The sequence below is a fragment of the Mus musculus genome, chromosome 14 (genome assembly GCF_000001635.26).
Source record: "Mus musculus strain C57BL/6J chromosome 14, GRCm38.p6 C57BL/6J".
NCBI lineage: Eukaryota > Metazoa > Chordata > Mammalia > Rodentia > Muridae > Mus > Mus musculus.
This window is the reverse complement of record NC_000080.6, coordinates 12492343-12511884: the sequence shown is the minus strand read 5'-3', so window position 1 is coordinate 12511884 and position 19542 is coordinate 12492343. Positions and strand designations below refer to the sequence as shown.

The following is a 19542-nucleotide window of genomic DNA, read 5'->3' as shown; positions in this document are numbered from 1 at the left end:
ACAGCAAAATGTTCAAGAGACTAAAACAACTGAAAAGTATGATGCTTGAAACCCATGCCATCGTTTTAACAGTTTATAAAGTCAAAATAAGCAAGATTGGAAACCATTTAGGAAGGTAATCCATGTTAACCTCCTACCTTCACATGCACACACACTAAATGTTAAGCTCAACTCCAAGCCACATAAATCCCAGTTCTGGATCATTCTTCATGTAGACAGAAGAAGAGACATGAAGGAGGGAAAAGATGTTTTATTTTTATGGTTATTGTTGCAAAGAGAAAACTTCTGACTTTATTTATATTTTTTCCATAAGCCAGCTTCAGACTGTCAGTAGAGAAGGAAGCTATCTCTAGATGTACTCTCAGCCAACATCAGCAATCAGCACAGCCAGCAAAGCCCTGTGACAGCTTAGGGACGGGGAGGCTGACTGTGTCCAGACCTCCCTAGAGGGCCAAAATGTCTCTTCAGACCATTTCCTGAGGGGCCAGAAAAGCAAGACAGGTCAACATCAAAGTATTCTAGAGGCTCCAACAAATAAGAAACACAACATTTGAAATCCATGCCATGCTTAGAAGAGCCCCCTTCTCCACAAGCTGACTGACTTAGGTTGTACTATCATAATTGAAGAGCAGTGAGTTAACTGAGCCAAACTGGCAAAGTAAGGTCCTGGCCAACTTGTCAGCTCACAGCCTTTGCTGGATAATCCAAGAGCAAGACACTGAAGCTAGCCAAGCTGCCCGATATATCATTAAACTTGAGAGGCGGGGAGTGGGTGTGGCTCTCCATGAGGAAGTAACAGGTGAGCAATTCAAGCTCTCCTCATGCTCACTCCTTCCTGAATTGACCTGGTAGTCACAGGAAAGATGGTGAGAGCAGTATCTGTGACGGGAGATAGAGGAGGGCGACCCAATTGTTGTAAGGGTCTTTCTACTGGCAGGGGTCCAGAAAGCAGAAGATACTTCCTTGCCTTTGGCCACAAGTAGAACATCCAGAAAAGCAAGCTTTTCCTGCAGACTTTACGGTCCCAAAGATCCCAAGCTTAGCAAGCAAAGCAAAGGAAAGCCAAGGCCGTGCAGCAGGCTCGATTTCAAAGCACTTCCCCAAGGATGAGTCTGAGACAACTACCATGGCAAGCTTATAGATCCTCTTATAGATCCTCTAACAGAATTTCTGCACAGGTAGTATCGCTTCCCAAAGCCTTTGTTTTATCATTTTAATGGACAATTTGTCTGTTAAAATACTATTCTTCCACTTGCCTTCTAGAGACAATGGTTTTGTATGTCTTGGGCATAAACAACACATCATAACCAAACACTGACCACTCACTACTCCTATGCAAAATGCCAAAGATTTTAAAAGTGTAGAAGCTGACAAGCTGCACAGTTTTGTTCAAACGATAGCTGAAGTCACTGAAAACTCATAGTGTTAAAGTCCCACAGCTACCAAAAAACAAGCTCACAGCAATACCCTAAGTGAGGGAGAGAAAGAAAAAAAAACCCTTCCTGGGACAGAGGCCACATAGGAAAATATTATTCAAACACCCTCTCAAGTCAGACATCAAGTTTCCTTTGCCCTGATTGCTCCGCTGGCTCCTGGCAGCTCCCTGCATCCCGTAAAATGTTGCATTCGAAGAGATGAGTAAAACCTTGCTTGATTCCCTCTGAGATTCTACCTTATCGTAGTTGGATATCTGGAGAGGAAATGACTCGGTCAACTGAGCAGATCTCTTTATCCTTGAAAAATACCCCTGTTCCTACCTTTTGAGGATTTTTTTTTCTTAGTGGCACTTGAGCTGAATTCTCTGAGTTATTTTGCCAGCTAAGGATAGACTATTTTAGTTACACACGTTGAGATTAATTAGTTAGCCCTTAGGAGGTTTTGCCTACAGTCTTCACCCTGTAAGGAAAAGTGTGAATACATGGAGACTATTAACTCACAATAACTGGCAGACCGCAGCCCTCACAGCGTAGTTTCTGTTTACTAATGGAGTATGTGCCCCACAGGCAAAGTCCTTGCCTATCCAACACTAAACCCACACTAAACTTATTCTCCCAGTTTCAATGAAAATCTTAAATTTAAATTAAAAAAAAAACTTTTAATTTTGGAGGGTTGGGAATCAAACCTTTTGTGACACCAAATTGGCAATGAGAATTTGGAAGGGGATGACACAAATATTGTCACTCTGCTGAAAACCAGCATAAGCCTTTCCCCAGATAATTCCAATAAGCACAGAGAAATTACTCTAAACACAACCGCTGGAATGGCAGAATCTATTACGAACTCAAAAACCTAGCTAGACTGCTATCAGCAAAGATCCGATCTGCTTTCAGTGTTCGGTGAGATGCAGGCGAAGTTACGGTCTCATGCATGGTTTAAAGAGCAACACGAAGCACTGGAATTGTGATCATTTGATAAACATGTTGATGCCAATATATTTTTGCCTAAATGCAGTAAACTTACCAGTAAGTGATGCAAGTTGACAATGGGGGCGGGGGGTGGGGTCAAAGACTATCTCCGGGGTAGCGGGGTGGGGCAGCAGGGAGGCAGCTGATGTTCACAATGCCTAGTGAATCCTGTGAATCTGTAATGTCAAAAAAAGCCTGTGATGTGTTTCTCTAAATTGTGTCTCTCTCCACATGTGTAAATGAACAGACGCAGATAGAGCTCAGAAGCATGGCATGGATGAATTTATCTCTTCCAACCCCTGTAACTTTGACCACGCTTCCCTCTTTGAGATGGTGCAGCGGCTGACTTTGGATCACAGACTTAATGATTCCTATTCTTGCCTGGCAAGTATACCCTTTGATGTACAGCAATTGCAGCGTGACATTCCTGAAAAACATCAAATACCCCTCTACCTTTATGTCAGAACTCTACCCACTCCCTACAAAACCCCTTTAACAATTATAAGCAAGTCTTTAATTTTCTGCATGGCAGAAGTTTTATTTACTCAAGAGTCGATGTGAGATGGAGGAAGTGCTCATGAGAGACATAGCCAATTCCCCAGCCACCCTATCTTAGCCACCCCATCTTAGCTGCTACGTGAGAAATCTTCCTAAAAAAGTGGTTGAACTTGGCACCTGCTCAAAATGAACTTATAAATATTGCCTGATTGTAGGTACCCCACCCTCTTTGTCCTGTGCCTGTTATTCCTAGCTCATTAAGCAATACAATGCTTTTGTCACTTCTAAAGATCGAGACAGTTGCTAATACACTCCACTGCCACTGTAATGGATTTGGGTTTGTTTATTTGGGTGACACCTTCTCTGTTATACTCAGAATCATGTTTACCCTTGAGGAAAAAATTTTAAAGGTGCAGTAGGCATTTAGAAGCTCAGCTACCCAGCAGGGTTTTTTACATACCCTGAAATCTCATTTTAAACCCTCAGTCAAATTAGTTCAGTTTAAAGACTGCTGTTACATATTTATCCAATTTTTGAAAACACATTTTTGGTTTACAACTATCAAGCCCCAAACTATGACAAAGATTCAGCTCATTTCTGTTTTCAGATTCTAAATGATGAATTTATTTAAGCGTAAATATTACTTACTAATCCTACTTTGTAGACAGAAAAGAAGGAGGGAGATGATCAAATGATTTTATGCAGAGAGCAGTTCTTCTCCTTGACTTCAAACATGAAAGTTAATATATTTATGTAACATTAATATTATATAATTAACTGACATTAGCATAAACCCTTATTCTGAATGATTATTTTAAGTTCCCCTTTTTTGCTGCTTGAAGATATTGTGTGTTTTTTAAAGAGGTTAAAATCATCTTAAAATAGAAGTGGGATTCTGTAAGATAATTTATTAATCTATGGCTCACAGTGACACATTATCTCATTTAGAATCTCGTCATTGGAGACTCTTACTTTGCCAAGTTGGAAAGGAACACCACACTGACTTGAAAAACAAAAACAAATCAAACAAATAAAACAAAACACCTTACCTTGCATTGCAAGTCCATTTTTCTCAGATTTCCTACTATTGTGTATCTCTAATTACATTTATGACCGTCGTGAGGTGTGCCTCAGCACTGCCACCCTTTCAGCAGGAACTCTTCTCACGTGATGAACACTGTGAGACATGTTTACACTTTGAGACGGTTTCACCTTTTATGACTTTTGTTCACGTCAGTGTTTGAAAACAATTTTTTTTCATTCTGAAATTTACCACGAAGGAGAATTAATATATGCCCTCTAAAGATATAACCGGAGATGACAGACTGATGCCTGTTCCCCATTAATCACTATACGCTTAACTACATAGTCCAAATTTAAAAATAATAATTATGAGTGACCCAGAACAACTCCCTTTCCTGATTATATACCTGGATCTATTAATTAAGGCCAGAGTTTCAGAAAATAACAGAAATGTAAAGGGCCTTATCCCCTATCTCTCTATTCCATTTTTCTCATTAGTACAGTCTTTTTTTTTTCAGTTGGTTTTGGAGACCGACCAGCAGGGATACATAAATTTTTCTGTGTCTTCGACTCAGTTCCTAATTGATATTTCTTCAACTCTTTTCAAAGCAGCTATTTTGGCATCTACAAAAGACTTGGTGTCATCTGAGTCGTAGAAAATATATTTTAATCTTTCACAGCAGTGTTGTCTCTAAGATTTAGCATTTGGGGTAGCAGATGGAGTGGCAAAGAAGTTGCCTATAGGGGCAGCCCACTGCCTCAACTACTCTCCCGCCCTCTGGAGGAACTTATAATTTGAAATAGGAAAGATGCCGTCTTTCGTTGGATGCATCGCTGAGCTGCACGTTGCCAGTTGAAGATCCCCAGATCCTAATACAAGATGAGAGCCTTGCAAAGCCCTCCCTTCCAGACTCCTTTGGCCTCTCCCTGTTCCACATCACTGACTCCCTCATCCCTTCGATCCAAGCTGCAGTAATATTAAAAAAAAAAAACAAACAAACCTCATAGGAGACCCTCAAAGAAAAATGAAGTTTGTTAAAAAGAGCCCAAATGTCCAATCTAGAAACTGCCACCTGGACTGATTTATTGCTTGCTTCAGGTAGTATGGAAATGAGACAACATGGTTTGATTTTAGACTCTATCCATACTGACCCTCAATGCCAAGTCACTTGGCCTTGCTAGGGACCTGTCTTTCCAGTTACATAAGAGAGACACGGGTTTCTATCCATCACGATGCTGAATTACTATCAGAGACTCCATCTGGATTCTCTTTTGCAGCAAGGTTTGGCTGGTCTCATGGTGAGCAAATATAAACAGGAAAACAAATAATTGCAGGGGGTAGGGTGGGACTATAGATGCAGTCCTGAGAAATCTCTCTCTTTTGTTCAATTGAATCCGAGGCAACTTACTTACTCTAGCCATTTAGATGCTATGTTATTACCTTCATTTCAAAATGCACTGAAAATTTCTTCTAAGGTGTAATGATTTACAAAGTTTAGTCTATGTGTAAACCAGCTTAAATTTCCTTTATGCCTGAAGATAGGGAAACAGACGGACCCAGAGTAGAAGCTGGGCTGGGTCTGGTGTGAATAGCAGGTTCCTTACCCAGACTCTGTGCCAGTCCTGTCTACCTCACGGGCTTACTAGAAGGCTCAGCTGAAAGCTATTTGTCAAGCACAAGTTGTCTACCAACTGAAGGCATTTGTATCCCAATTTTCCCTTGCCAGACTCTGCCCCAGCTTCACCCCCTATAGTACATGTCAGAGCCCTGCTTGTTCTCTTTTCCTAGAAGCATGCTGCTTGCTGATACAGCTCTACCAATTGTGTTGATATCCCATGGCATCCCTGAGCTCAGTTAATTTACCCACCTGCAATCAAAAGAGTTAACACTGGCTGTTTATCAGTCCCTTCCTCTAGCCACTCTTGATACTAGCACCTCTCCAAAAAGCAACATTTAAAAGAAAGTCTCTCCTTTATTTCCCTACAGGGCTGGTTCAGTCCTGGCCAGGTGTTTGTGTTAGATGAGTATTGCGCCAGAAATGGAGTCCGAGGATGTCACCGGCATCTCTGCTACCTTAGAGACTTGCTGGAACGAGCAGAAAATGGCGCGATGATTGACCCCACGCTTCTTCACTACAGCTTTGCCTTCTGCGCGTCCCATGTCCATGGTAACAGGTAAGCATGGGTCTAGCGGTATTCCTAAAGGATAAAAAAGAAACTTCCAGTGGTTTGTAACTAGTTCTGCCTGAAAGAGTGACCCTAACTCACAATATATCCCTATTTACCCAGTAGTGCACAAACAGACTGGAGGAGGGGAGGAACTACACATGGGGTGGGTGGGAGAGAGGAGAGAGGCATGCTAAACTAATTTCCTTTCCTTAGACAACTGTGAAGAAATACCAAACAGCCCTTCTAGGGGAGCCCCGAGTTAAATCAGTCTGGGTAGCAATCATTATCCGTGGTGGGCTTTGGTTTTGTATTTGCTTTTTCCTTTTTTGTTTTTTTAATCGGTGACCTTGGTTGGTAATTAAATTCTCAAAATTACAGTTTTCTGGTCTATAAAATGGGAATGACAGTTTTCTCATGGAGTTGAGAGGCTACTTGTGAACACACATATATATGTGTGTATATATGTGTGTGTGTGTGTGTGTGTGTGTGTGTGTGTATATATATATATATATATATATATATATATATATATATACCCTCAGCCCAACTTGGCAAGAAACTGATCGCTATTTTGCCTTTGTTGATACTACCGTTCATTTCAGGAGTGTTTGATGGTTGCTTGCATTTTGTGTACGTGATGAAAAATAAAAACCATGGGAGAAGTCGGGCGTGGTGGCGCAAGCCTTTAATCCCAGCACTCAAGAGGCAGAGGCAGGCAGATTTCTGAGTTTGAGGCCAGCCTGGTCTACAGAGTGAGTTCCAGGACAGCCAGGGCTACACAGAGAAACCCTGTCTTGAAAAAAAACCACCACCACCACCACCAACAACAACAACAAAAAAAAATAATAGGGAAGATACATTAAGAAAAGGAATTCAATTCTGGGTAGAACTCAATAAGAAGCATGACTCGGATAGTGCGGCAGAGCAGCAGCAGGGGGCTGAGGAAATGGTGCTGGAGCCGAGAACTGACTCGTGGAGGCTCTAGGCAAAAGGAACAGCATGTACTACTGTCCTGTGAAAACGGAAGCCAAGCACATTGCTAGAGCTAAAGCAAGATAGGTAAAGCTGGCAGTCAAGATGCCAGGAACACTGAATATATCCTCAGAAGTGGGAAGAACTTTGGCGATCACAAGCTAACCAACTCCCTCACTTTGTAGGTTTCACAAACAAGACCAGAATGTCAAGTCTCCTGACTCTGTACTAAGTATTCTATTTCTTTAGACCTTGCCCAGCTCCTGAAGGGGAAAAAACATCTATGTTCTGAATAATGCAAAGAAGCAAATAATTTAAGAACATTGCCATTTGGCTCTAGAGGCATGGAATAAATTTCCACGCTGCCACAGCCAGCTTACCATCTCAATGTATGTAGCCACACGTTAGTATAAAGATAAGTCTACGATATTCCAAAGCACCCCTGCCAACAGCCAGGGGAGGCAGCAGAAGACAGCTGGGTGGCTTTGGAAAACAAGCCTCAGATGAGCAAGTTGTCACTCGGGAGAAATCCACGTCAGGGAAGAAGCCAGTCCAGGCTACCTGGCTTTGAAGCTAGGGTTGTGTCAGCCTTCCTCATCTTTGCAAGCCACACGGTCCTGGAATATCTATGGAATTTGTTCTGTGCTTTTCCTGTCTCTAGTACTGATAGACTTTTATGAAATGAGACTCTATCATTTATAGCTAGGTAGTAATAACACTGTAGCTTTGAATATTTTAACAGAAAATAAGATTATTCTCATCTCCTATTGTTATGGCTCCATAGTCCAACACATGACCTTTTATTCGCATAAAAGATACTCATAAAGACTGTGATACCTGGGTTGAAGCATGCCTAATTTGCACTTTTATAAATATGTACACTTTGATGATTATCTGTTACAGCCTCTTGGACTGAATTTTTATAGAGGGTGAGAGAGAGAGAGAGAGAGAGAGAGAGAGAGAGAGAGAGAGAGAGAGAGAGAGAGAGGGAGAGAGAGAAGTTGCATTATATTCTCTTGGTTGTCACACTGTATTCTACATATGTTACTGAATAGGAAAGTGTTATAAAATAATGAAATGTTTTTGTAAACTCCCTCGTAAACATCATCATGAATTATGATACACATTGTCTGGGTTTCATATTGTAAGACTGCCACTTGATTCACAGTTAGGTTTATACATCTTGTCGTGGGAACAGTTTGGGATTTCTTATTTCCTTTTCAGTTTTGATTTTCCTTATGCATTTTGCATCTTTTTTTTGCTTATTACTTTAGCTTGAATGCATTTGCCTTTGCTTTTTGATGCATCCTTCTTTTTCTTTCTTTTTGTTTGCGCATGTGTGTGCTCTTGGTTTTCCTATGGTTGGCCACCCTCTATGCATGCCTCCTGCCACCACACCCTCTCCAAAGTCAACAAATGCATGTGTATCTTAGTGGGCTGCTATCAAACACAGACTTTCAAGGGGGCAAATCTCCACCTTCTCCTGAACCAGAGATTAAAAAAGATTCACGAAGAGAATCAAAAAAAAGAAAAGAGTCTAAACCTCACCCAAGTCAAGAACAAAAAAGGTAAGAAGCCATTTGTGTTAGCTTTTGTTTTCAGCCCCTTTGACCTGTCCCTGCATGCATGCTACCATGTCCATGTCTGCAAACAACAGCTTTGTGAATCCCCTAAATCTGAATCCTTTTCCAAACATGCAGTTTTTCATAAAAGATCTTAAAAATGGGAAAATGTGCATTGGGACTAAGTTTGAGCCAGGTGTTTGGTGTTTGTATTGGAAAGACTGACCTAGCAATAAGCAAACAGAAGTGAGTCAGATTGTTTTAGGTGGTGTTGTTGTGTTTTGTTCTTTTGTTTTGTCTTCATGTCTAGTTTTAGTCTGATGTCTTACAAGTCATTTGTAATTAAAAAAAAAAAGGTATGCTTGGTAATTTTAAACTAATGTTCAAGAGGCAAATAAGATGGGTTAACTGATGTTAGATAAGATAGGCCCATACATTTATTATGGATCTAATTTCTTAAGCAAATCTTCCTAATTTTCACACTCATCTGTTTAGAAGAAACCCAGCTGAAACAGTGAATTATGATAAAGCACAAAGTAAGCCCATCACTAAACCAACGGCTACTAGTAGAAAAACAATGAGATCATCTTTAAGGCATGAAGTTCTAAGCTTCTGTCTACCTTATCCTGTGTTGACCGTCAGCAATGCTCTCCTCTTTCACTGGAAAATTGGTGCCTTCCCCCTTAGACTTCCTTTATTCACTCTTTTCATTCTCTTCTTATTTATATTCTTCCTCTGTCTTTGCCTGCAATTCTGGACAGACTTGTCCAAATAGATGGTCATAGGCAAGGATCCTGTATGCTTTAATGTTCATTTATCTACTGGCCATTTCTAAGCCTTGTGTATGCAGTGAACTTACAGAAGCTTCAAGTGCACCTGGGAAATTCTGCTCACTGGAGAATGAAGCAGGCTGTCCCTTATAGTAGGCAGAGCTATTAGTGAGCATGCAGAGAACTCCCAGAACCACCGAGTCACCCCCTCCCTCCTGGCACTGAATATGGCTGATGGTGAGGCAGAGTTCCTGCTTGTGTTTTGCTCTGCTGTCCATATCCACCTGCAAGAAAACAGAAACTTCCAGTCAGGATCAAGAAGCCACTGTGGAAGCTGTCCAGAGTGCTGCTTTTCGACCTGGCATCATCCACACAGAGCAGAGCAAGTCGTTCCTGTTGAAAGGCAGCTCCCACTGGACTGTGGCCCATTTCCTAGCATATAAAGAGCTATGCAATGGAGCTTTCCTACCCAATGGGAGCTTTCCTGTGTATTTGACGGGATTAAGCATGGTGAGTTTTCCCTCCAGAAGACTTTTGGTGAGGTCTGGAGATATTTCTGATTGGCGTGGGGGTGGTATTAAATACCCAGTAACATTCAGGCCCAAATGCCAGTGGCATTGAGGTACAGGAGTCTCGTGTTAAATAATGTTCCCAAATGATGGGCTGATATGTTTCCCCCTTGGATTTGTTGTTGTTTCTTTTACGTCGATGCTGTACCTATGTGTTGCTCTGCAAAAGCAGCAGTCTTCCCCCTCTAGGGTTCACATGAGTCACATGGAAGAGTCTAATAAAATATAGAGCATGTGTTCCTACCCTCAAATAATTCAGCAGTTCTTACATGGAGCCAGAAAGCTTCTTCTAATATACTCTCATCCGTGATTCTGACTTCAGAACACATCTAGCCAAGATCTTGGTTGTTTCATTACTGTATGTTTGAACCACTTGTGGTAAGGAAATGAAAATAATTCTGATTCCTGAACCCCATTTGCAGCCAAAAGCCCTCTGGGGAATTTTTACCTGAACCATTAAAGTTTAATAAGGAGATAATTAAGCACGAGGAATAAAAGAACTCAAGTGATTCTAATACATATCAAACTTTGAGAGTAATTGAATGAATATTAGTTTGGGCCAACTCTTTATAACTAAGCCCATTTTCTCAAAAGAGAGAGAGAGAGAGCAAACTAAAGGAAAATGTGAACATGTTCAGCTGGTTGCATTTGGCGATCACAAAATCCACAGATGTAAATTGCTATATCTTCTCATTTTTAAATCAGCTCCTAAGGTTGCAGTACTTAATTTTCACCATAATATTTTTAGTATTCTTTCTAGATGACATTTAGATTAGCATCACTTTGGTCACTGTCCCACAGTGACAAGGCAATCAAACAGCTCCGACGATTGCAAGTTGCGTCAATGTTCCTTGGATCCCTTTATTATTGAGATTGGAAATTTTTCTCATTTACATTATTATTTAACATTTCTTGAATGCCACTGCTGCTTTTCACATATGGCCTGCATAGAAAGTACATTGTATCAGCAATTAACAAATCCATAATGCCAAACGCCTCAATCCACAGCTCGCTGCATAGATTAATGAGTCTGCAGTCAGATGTAAGAGGGCATGAATTCTAAAACATCTCTGAAAATGTGTCCAAAGATCATCTGGGGAGATGTGCTCGAAGTCAAGGTTCTGTTCATCTTCACAGCCCATGTGCATCCTGTGGGTTCGGATTTGAACTCATTCTTCTCCATTCATCCAGCAGGGTCCCTAGATCATCCACCCACTTGCCCAAGACAGAAGCTGAGCAGCCATGCCATGAACTCCCCCTTCCTTCATAGCATGTGACAAATCAATTCCTGGCTCTACCAATGCTCTTAAGTTTATCTCAGGTATTTCCATTTCTGTCATTGATTGAAGCCACTACTATAGTCGAAGTCTCTGTCTTCTCTCCCAGGGACTGAACACTTGGCTTATTTATGGTGTCTTTGCCTCATTCAGTTAGTGTCATATGGTGGTTATTTTATTTTGTTTTGCTTTGCTTTATTTTGTTCTGAGTTACATATTTTTTTCTTTCTTTCAACCATATCTCTACCTCTTCACACACACACACACACACACACACACACACACACACACACACACACAATTATGTTTAGTATATTTTATCTCCCCCCCCCAAAAAAAAAACAGTATCGCACTAAGTGGGTATAGATTTGCCTTACAGAGAACTCTGAAAACAGTGCTTTATGCAGCAAACAAGTATGGATAGAGTCTAACAGTGAAATGTATTCTTGGTCTCATGTTACAGAGAGAAATGATACTTTTATGAACATGTCACTGGATTGCATCTAGCTCTGTACAGGTATTGGCCTTGTGCAAGGATGAAGCATCCTTATGTTCTAAACACCAGACTCACCTAACTGGAAGTGATCATAAGAGAGAGAGGGTAAATTACAAACAAGTTTCAAAAGAAAGTAAGCATCTCCCACAGCTAAAGAAAAATTTCCTTTGGACTTGTCACCTTCATTAAAACCATTCGACTATCTTCCTGGAGGAAGCTTGCTTCCATAGGAATAGCATGAAGTCTTGAGAAATCTGTGTAGTTGGTAGTTCTTACCTAAAATTCCACAGTGTGACCTTACCCTGGAGTCACTGAAGCTATTTGTACAAACTATTTGCAGATTTCACACACTTTGAGCATGTATGTGATACAATTTTTAAAAAAACAACAACAAGCCGGGCATGGTGGCACACGCCTTTAATCCCAGCACTTGGGAGGCAGAGGCAGGAGGGTTTCTGAGTTTGAGGCCAGCCTGGTCTACAGAGTGAGTTCCAGGACAGCCAGGGCTACACAGAGAAACCCTGTCTCGGAAAACAAAACAAACAAACAAACAAACAAACAAACAAAGCAGCAGCAGCAACAACAACAAAACCTCACATACATTACTGTTGTGACCAGTCCAAAGTCTAACGTAGGGTCTCCAATGTCAAATCCAAATCCATAGCTTCTCAGTCTTCATCAATCTGCTCCTATTCCTCCAAGGGGAGAATCTATGAAGTTCTGGTCCTTTTCTTGGTGAAACACATGCTCTTCTATATCTTGCGTTATTTCTTCAATCATCTTTGAGTTCTTTGCTCATCCAACACCCAGATCCAATGTGAGCCTTCCTTACTATTGCCGACATTCTAATAGCATCTATATTCCTGGTGACGGTTCAGTGGGGAAAGCTTCTTCACCACTCCCATGCTTAAAATAGCTTCTATATTGTTGAGTCATAACTTCAGATGAGACAGGCTGCAAGCAAGTCATAAAAGAGCCCCTTGGAATAGTGCCCTCTTCAATACTACTCTTTTTGAAATTGCCTATTAGCCAACCTAAGAAGTTACAATGCCCACTTGTAATTGTGTAGAAACTACTTGTTTTTCTTCCTGTTTTGCCATTTGTGACACAAACATTTTTATATATTTGTTTTAGCAGCATATCTGAGCCCCAGGGCATCAGGGCATAATTAGAAAAGGGCATGAGCTGGGAGGGAAGGAGTGGGAAGGGGTAAGGCTGGCTTTCATAAGTAAGCAGAGGCTATGGGATATGAGGGGCCTAATTATAAATTATAATTAAGCTAGGATTATAAAAAGCCATCCAGGGAGCAAGCAGGGGGACAGGAGTGGCTGCTTTTAGAGACTGCTGGTGGTTTGAGGCTATCTTGAATTTATATCTATTAACTGCCCAAAAGAAACAAAGGAAAATACTCCACAATCCAATCAAATTTTGGGGTAACATCTAAAAATTATAAAAATGAAGAGTGCCAGATATTACAAATATATTTTTAAGTCAAAATTTATCAGAGTATCTGATGTAATTGTCCTATTTAGGGAGCCTTGCAAGGAATGCCAAACACACTCTGTCCTGCTCTGTTCCTTTAAATGCTCATGTTTCTAGGCTGGAACAATTTAGTAGCAAGTAAGATTCAGTTATCATGCTTGTTTAAGGACATTTTCATGGATCCATAATGCGGTCTGCAGGCATGCATCCATTTGGAGAGAAAGATTATATCGTGTTTACAGTGCCTGTACCAGCATATGTGGACATTTGCATTTGGAGATGAAGTATATTCCTTCTTCAGCGGGAGTTTTACCCCTTGTTGGTACTGATTGGAGGCTGAAAGCTTGTTGTATGCAGAGCTGTGGAGCAGGCGCTCTTTCCTCTTCTGGTGAATTCATATGTTTCTCTTTACACCTGGATTTGGCACTTAATCACCAAATCACATCAATCATTGTATGCTTTGGATTAACTTTTCATCCTGACGTTTTGGAAAAAGGCACCTTACTTTTGAAAGGTTTTGCAATCCAGATTTCCACATGCTGAATAGAGCCATGCCCTGGGGATAATTAAATGCTAGTAATCTGGGTGCTTACCAGAGTGGACGGGGACAGTTTAGCTAATAGGGGGGTCAGTCAATTACCAAGATGGTTTTACATTACAAGCCCAGTACATGCAATTAATGAATAATTAATTCTCCAGGAGATATCAATTAATCATCTTTAGCTTGGAAACACCATGGTAAGGGGAGAGAGTTTATATAACTGATAGCCCAAAAGATTAATGCTGGGTTTGATAGCTTTGATTTGATAAAAAATGAAATAGGAAAAAGAGATTGATGTGACTCTGGATGTATTATTATTTGTGACATGGCTCAAGATGGGAGACCGTGAGGAGAGTAGAGATGACAGAACTGGTGCTAACCACAGTGATAAGGACTTGAAGAGCAGCCGACATGACATCTTTCCTATCATGCTGCTGAGAATGTCAGCTTTGTGAAGGACAGTGAGAAAATGGTTTGCCAAAAACTTGAAAGGTGGATTCCGGAGATGCCAGCCATGTCAGATGCAATATAGTCTGCTGTGGCTGCAGAAACCCACTTCTGGCTCCAGTGATGGCCTGCAGGTGGGAGAGCTTCTGATCTTCGGCAAGGCTCCAAAAATGACTACACTTGACCTGCATATTGTCTCACGTTTCCGGGATCATGATATACAAGAAGTGAAGCTAGCCAGTGTGCAGTTAGGTGGAATCAGAGGCCAGGGGCTCTCTCTCTCTCTCTCTCTCTCTCTCTCTCTCTCTCTCTCTCTCCCTCTCTCTCTCTCTCTCTCTCTCTCTCTCTGTGTGTGTGTGTGTGTGTGTGTGTGTGTGTGTGTGTCTGTGTGTGTGTGTGTGTGTGTGTTTGCATACAAGTCTGTGTACAAGTGTGTGTTCCTAAAGCATCATTTACAAGCTTCCGAGCTTCTGTTTAAACCTGATGTGTGGGGAAGGAGGGAATGTATCTTCCGTGAAATTACAATGTATGATCATCAAGTAAGCTCTGATGTAGAGAACACACAGAATAGAAAAGAAAAGGGAATCAAGAAAGCTAAAGAAGAGTAGGAACCAGGTCAGAGCCTGGGCTCTGCATTTGAATCACCTGTGAGCTCCCAACATGCCCCTCTAAGCCCCCACTACACAAGGCTGATCACAGCTATCAGGAGAAGTGGTAATCGAGATGAAGAATTCCTAGCCTATGAAAACTGTGGTCATGACCCAACTGCTGAGATCAGTACATGCCATCTGCTTCTTCTCAATCTGCCCTGCTCATTTACCATTGAGATTTCAGAGAGGATCTGAGCTGAAGAGTCCAGCTGAGACATGCAGTGGCTGAGAAATGTAGGTGCTGCCTTCAAGGAAACCCTTCAGCATTAATAATGGGGTAGTAAATACATCTATTTTTCTTTCCCCCAAGTCTAGAGCAGTTAGTGAGCAGTAGATACCTAAGAAGCCAGAACCTAGGCTCTGAGGTAGAGGATATACAGTCATGCATAAAAAAGGGGACAGCCAGTTTCCTGGACATGCATCCCATCCAGATGAAGATACATCCCAGCCTGGGACTTTTTAATTAAAAACTTAGAAATCTTTCCTTTTCTCTTCTTCTTTGTGATTCACAAAGTCTTAAATATTGAGAAAGGAAAAAAGACACTGAGCTATATTATGAAAATTAAAGAACACTCTCCATGTTTCCGGGGGGGGGAGTATAAAAGTCTGTCCTTTGTGACACATTAGCCCCTTGTGTGTCTCCTGTCAAGGGGTTGCTGGGATGGCTCAGCCAATGAAGCACACTTTGCAAACAGAGGTGGGCTAGCACTGGGAAACAGGAGACAGAGCAATTCCCTGGGGCTTGATTGCTGGCCAACCAGTCCAAGTAAACTGACAAACTGCAGGTCCAGGGAAAACTCTCCATCTCAAAGGATAAAGTGGACAACACTGAGGATCACCCCCAACTCAAATCCATCAGCCAAATACCAAAAGCCATGTACCAAGATAAAAGTATCCTTTCAGACATTGGAAGAGCCTCCACTGAGGTTCTGTGTTTGTATTTGTTACTAAACACAGACAGACAGACCGATGATAGATAGATAGATAGATAGATAGATAGATAGATAGATAGATAGATTCTTAGCATATGATTCCCAAACCAGTGGCACCACAGAACCCACTGGGTATACTCAGACTCATTCTAGACCTATTATTTCAAGAATTCTGGATGAATCCATGTAATCCAGGTTTCTGCAAGGCTTCCAAGTGATGTTGAGGCATAGTCAAATTTGAGGACTGCTAAAAGCATATATTGCTTCTATAGAAAACATAACTCCTAGATCAACAATATGGCTTAATGAACCAAAGTGTTCACCTCAAATATGACAACCCGAGTTCAATCCCATGAACCAACAGTAGAAGGTGGGAACCCACAGAACTGACTCTCAGAAATTATCTTCTGACCTTCACATGCCCATCTCTGAGCATGCCACCTGTGCAGTCGTTACCACTGAACTATGCAAGTCAATGGAAAAGAAAATGGTATCCCGCAGAGCTAAATATAAACTAAAGTGACTTCTTATCTAATGTTAAGCTTGTGATCTTTATTGAGCTGAAAACCAATGGATATTTCACCAAGTTTGCCAATACCCTAAGAATACAAATATGGCAGTTTATAAATGAGAGAGAGGGAGAGAAAGAGAGAGAGGAATGGGAAGGGAAGGGAAGGGAAGGGAAGGGAAGGGAAGGGAAGGGAAGGGAAGGGAAGGGAAGGGAAAGGAAAGGAAAGGAAAGGAAAGGAAAGGAAAGGAAAGGAAAGGAAAGGAAAGGAAAGGAAAGGAAAGGAAAGGAAAGGAAAGGAAAGGAAAGGAAAGGAAAGGGGGAGGGAGAAAGAAAGAGAAAGGAAGGGAGGGAGAGAGGGAGGGAGGGAGGGAGGGAGAGAGAGAGAGAGAGAGAGAGAGAGAGAGAGAGAGAGAGAGAGAGAGAGAGAAAGAAGAAAAGAAGGAAGGAAGGAAGGAAGGAAGGAAGGAAGGAAGGAAGGAAGGAAGGAAGGAAGGAAGGAAGGAAGGAAGAAGGTTTGGATTTGCTGTCAAGACATTGCATTGTCTTAACACCTGATTTTGCAGGTAAACTCTCAAAGAGAGCTTTTCAGACTTAATGAGGTTCATTTGCTTTGTTTATGTTAAAAGTGAAACTGTTCACACTAGCATTCCGTGATTAAGAAGCAAATTAAAGTGACTATAACAATAAACATTTACTTGGCTGGTGTTCCTGTGGAGGGGCCAGGAAGTAGGAGCCCTCTGATTCTCTTACTATGCATCACCAGAACAGCAGGTAGGAGGCAAAGCAGTTTCCATTTGTGGTAGTGCCCTTCATCCCAAGAATTAGCTAAGAAGGTGAAACACATCTTATCATTCAGTTTTCTATCATTTCAGCCTCAAGCAAAAATACTGAGTCCAAGAAGGTTTCTTGGGCAAAAGATGACTTGATTCACAGACAGGCTTATCTCAGGACCGAAGACTTATAGCTGGGGATGTACCTCAGTAGTAGAATAATTCCCAAGCAAGCATGAGGCCCTGCTCAGTCCTCAGCACCAGAGAGAGAATTATACACACACACACACGCACGCACACGCACACACACACACACACACACACACACCGTGCGTGCGTGCGTGCATGTGTGTGTAAATAAATCACCAAAAATGACAAACATCTCTGGGATGTGCGCTCATAATTTCAAATCTTCTAGACAGATGCCAAAGATCAAGTCACAAGGTTTGTTTTGAAAATGTTTTGTAAGAAATGTCCCTATTTCGGTCCTCAAATCCCAAGATAAACTTGTCAGCCCCCACAGAATGCCTATTAGGCTGTTCTTGATAATGTTACATATTGATTCGGTTAGAAGTTTAAATTTCCTTCAGTTCTGGCTGTTGAATCTTGTTTACTTCAAAAATAACTTACTAAAGTGTGATCGGCATGTACACCCACTTTTTGATTGTGCATTAAATCTATTAGATTAAATTGTAGATTAAATCTATTAGATTAAATTAGATCTAAACTAATAGATTTAATACACAATTAGCAGAGAAGCCCACAGATACTTTCATTACTCTGAACATTTTTTACAAACTGAGTGATTCAATAATGAGTGAAACAGATGCTTATATGGTACCTAATTTTTGTAGGAATTTTCATAACTGAAGAGTTCCAAACCCAGAGCTAGTGTGGCAGGTAATACAAGCTAGAGATATGATCAGGTAAATAGCACCTCAGGTTAGAAAAAAAGGTGTTGGTTGATAACTACCAACTAATGTTCTGAATTTCCAAAAGAGGCCAGAAACCCAAACTACATTGTAAAACTTCCCTAATTTAAAAAATGATGAAAGGGCTGGAGAGATGGCTCAGTCAGCAAAGTGTTTCCTGCACTGGACCGGTTTTGTCCCCAGAACCTGCATTTAAAAGCAAGGTGTAGGAATGAGCAGCTGTTCTCCCAAGCACTGGGGAATCAGAGATGGAGGAGCCTTGCTAACCAGCAAGCTTCTGACTCAGTGAGAAATGCTGTCTAAACAATTGAGGTAGAGAGCAATTGGGAAAAATACCTGCTATTTGATCTCTGGCAGGCATAAACATGCATGTGCGTGTTTATGCACAGGCATACACACATGCACACATGCACACAGTAGTGGTACTTCTTCAGATATTTTAAGAATCTATGACCAGCAAAATCTTGCTAGTGTTTGCAATGGTGTCAGCGTTTGGAGGCTGATTATGGAATGGATCCCTGGATATGGCAGTCTCTAAATGGTCCATCCTTTTGTCTCAGCTCCAAACTTTGTCTCTGTAACTCCTTCCCATGGGTGTTTTGTTCCCAATTCTAAGAAGGGGCAAAGTGTCCACACTTTGGTCTTCATTCTTCTTGAGTTTCATGTGTTTTGCAAATTGTAACTTTTATCTTGGGTATTCTAAGTTTCTGGGCTACTAGCCACTTATCAGTGAGTACATATCATTTGAGTTATTTTGTGATTGGGTTACCTCACTCAGGATAATGCCCTCCAAGTCCAACCATTTGCCTAGGAATGTCATAAATTCATTCTTTTTAATAGCTGAGTAGTACTCCATTGTGTAAATGTACCACATTTTTTGTATCCATTCCTCTGTTGAGGGGCATCTGGGTTCTTTCCAGCTTCTGGCTATTAAAAATAAGGATGCTATGAACATAGTGGAGCATGTTTCTTTCTTACTAGTTGGAACATCTTCTGGATATATGCCCAGGAGAGGTATTGCAGGATCCTCCGGTAGTACCATGTCCAATTTTCTGAGGAACTGCCAGACTGATTTCCAGAGTGGTTCTACAAGCTTGCAATCCCACCAACAATGGAGGAGTGTCCCTCTTTCTCCACTGTCTCTTGTGAGACCTGTGAGACTACGCCGGGGCCTAGCAAACACAGAAGTAGATGCTCACAGTCAGCTATTGGATGGATTACAGGGCCCCCAATGGAGGAGCTAGAGAAAGTACCCAAGGAGGTAAAGGGATCTGCAACCCTATAGGTGGAACAACATTATGAACTAACCAGTACCCCGGAGCTCTTGACTCTAGCTGCATATGTATCAAAAGATGGCCTAGTCGGCCATCACTGGAAAGAGAGGCCCTTTGGACTTGCAAACTTTATATGCCCCAGTACAGGGGAATGCCAGGGCCAAAAAGTGGGAGTGGGTGGGTAGGGAATTGGGGGGGGAGAGTATGGGGGACTTTTGGGATAGCGTTGGAAATGTAAATGAGGAAAATACCTAATAAAAAA

General features: G+C 41.4%; 1 protein-coding gene across 38 annotated transcripts in view; it reads left to right on the top strand.

Moving 5' to 3' along the window:
• Nucleotides 1–19542, top strand: part of Cadps (Ca2+-dependent secretion activator) — a 450780-nt gene that overhangs the window by 311455 nt on the left and 119783 nt on the right. For 36 of the 38 annotated variants that reach the window (XR_003950862.1, XR_003950860.1, XR_001781126.2 and 33 more), the window contains 2 exons: nucleotides 2653–2789; nucleotides 5914–6101. Coding sequence is in view for 32 of the 38 variants with exons in the window: in NM_001359920.1 (NP_001346849.1) it covers nucleotides 2653–2789; nucleotides 5914–6101 (325 nt within the window). In the remaining 6 variants the exon portion in view is untranslated. Of the gene's footprint in view, nucleotides 1–2652; nucleotides 2790–5913; nucleotides 6102–8476; nucleotides 11459–19542 lie in introns of those variants that run through there. The other 2 variants (XM_006518048.3, XM_006518047.4) reach the window with 2 other exon arrangements.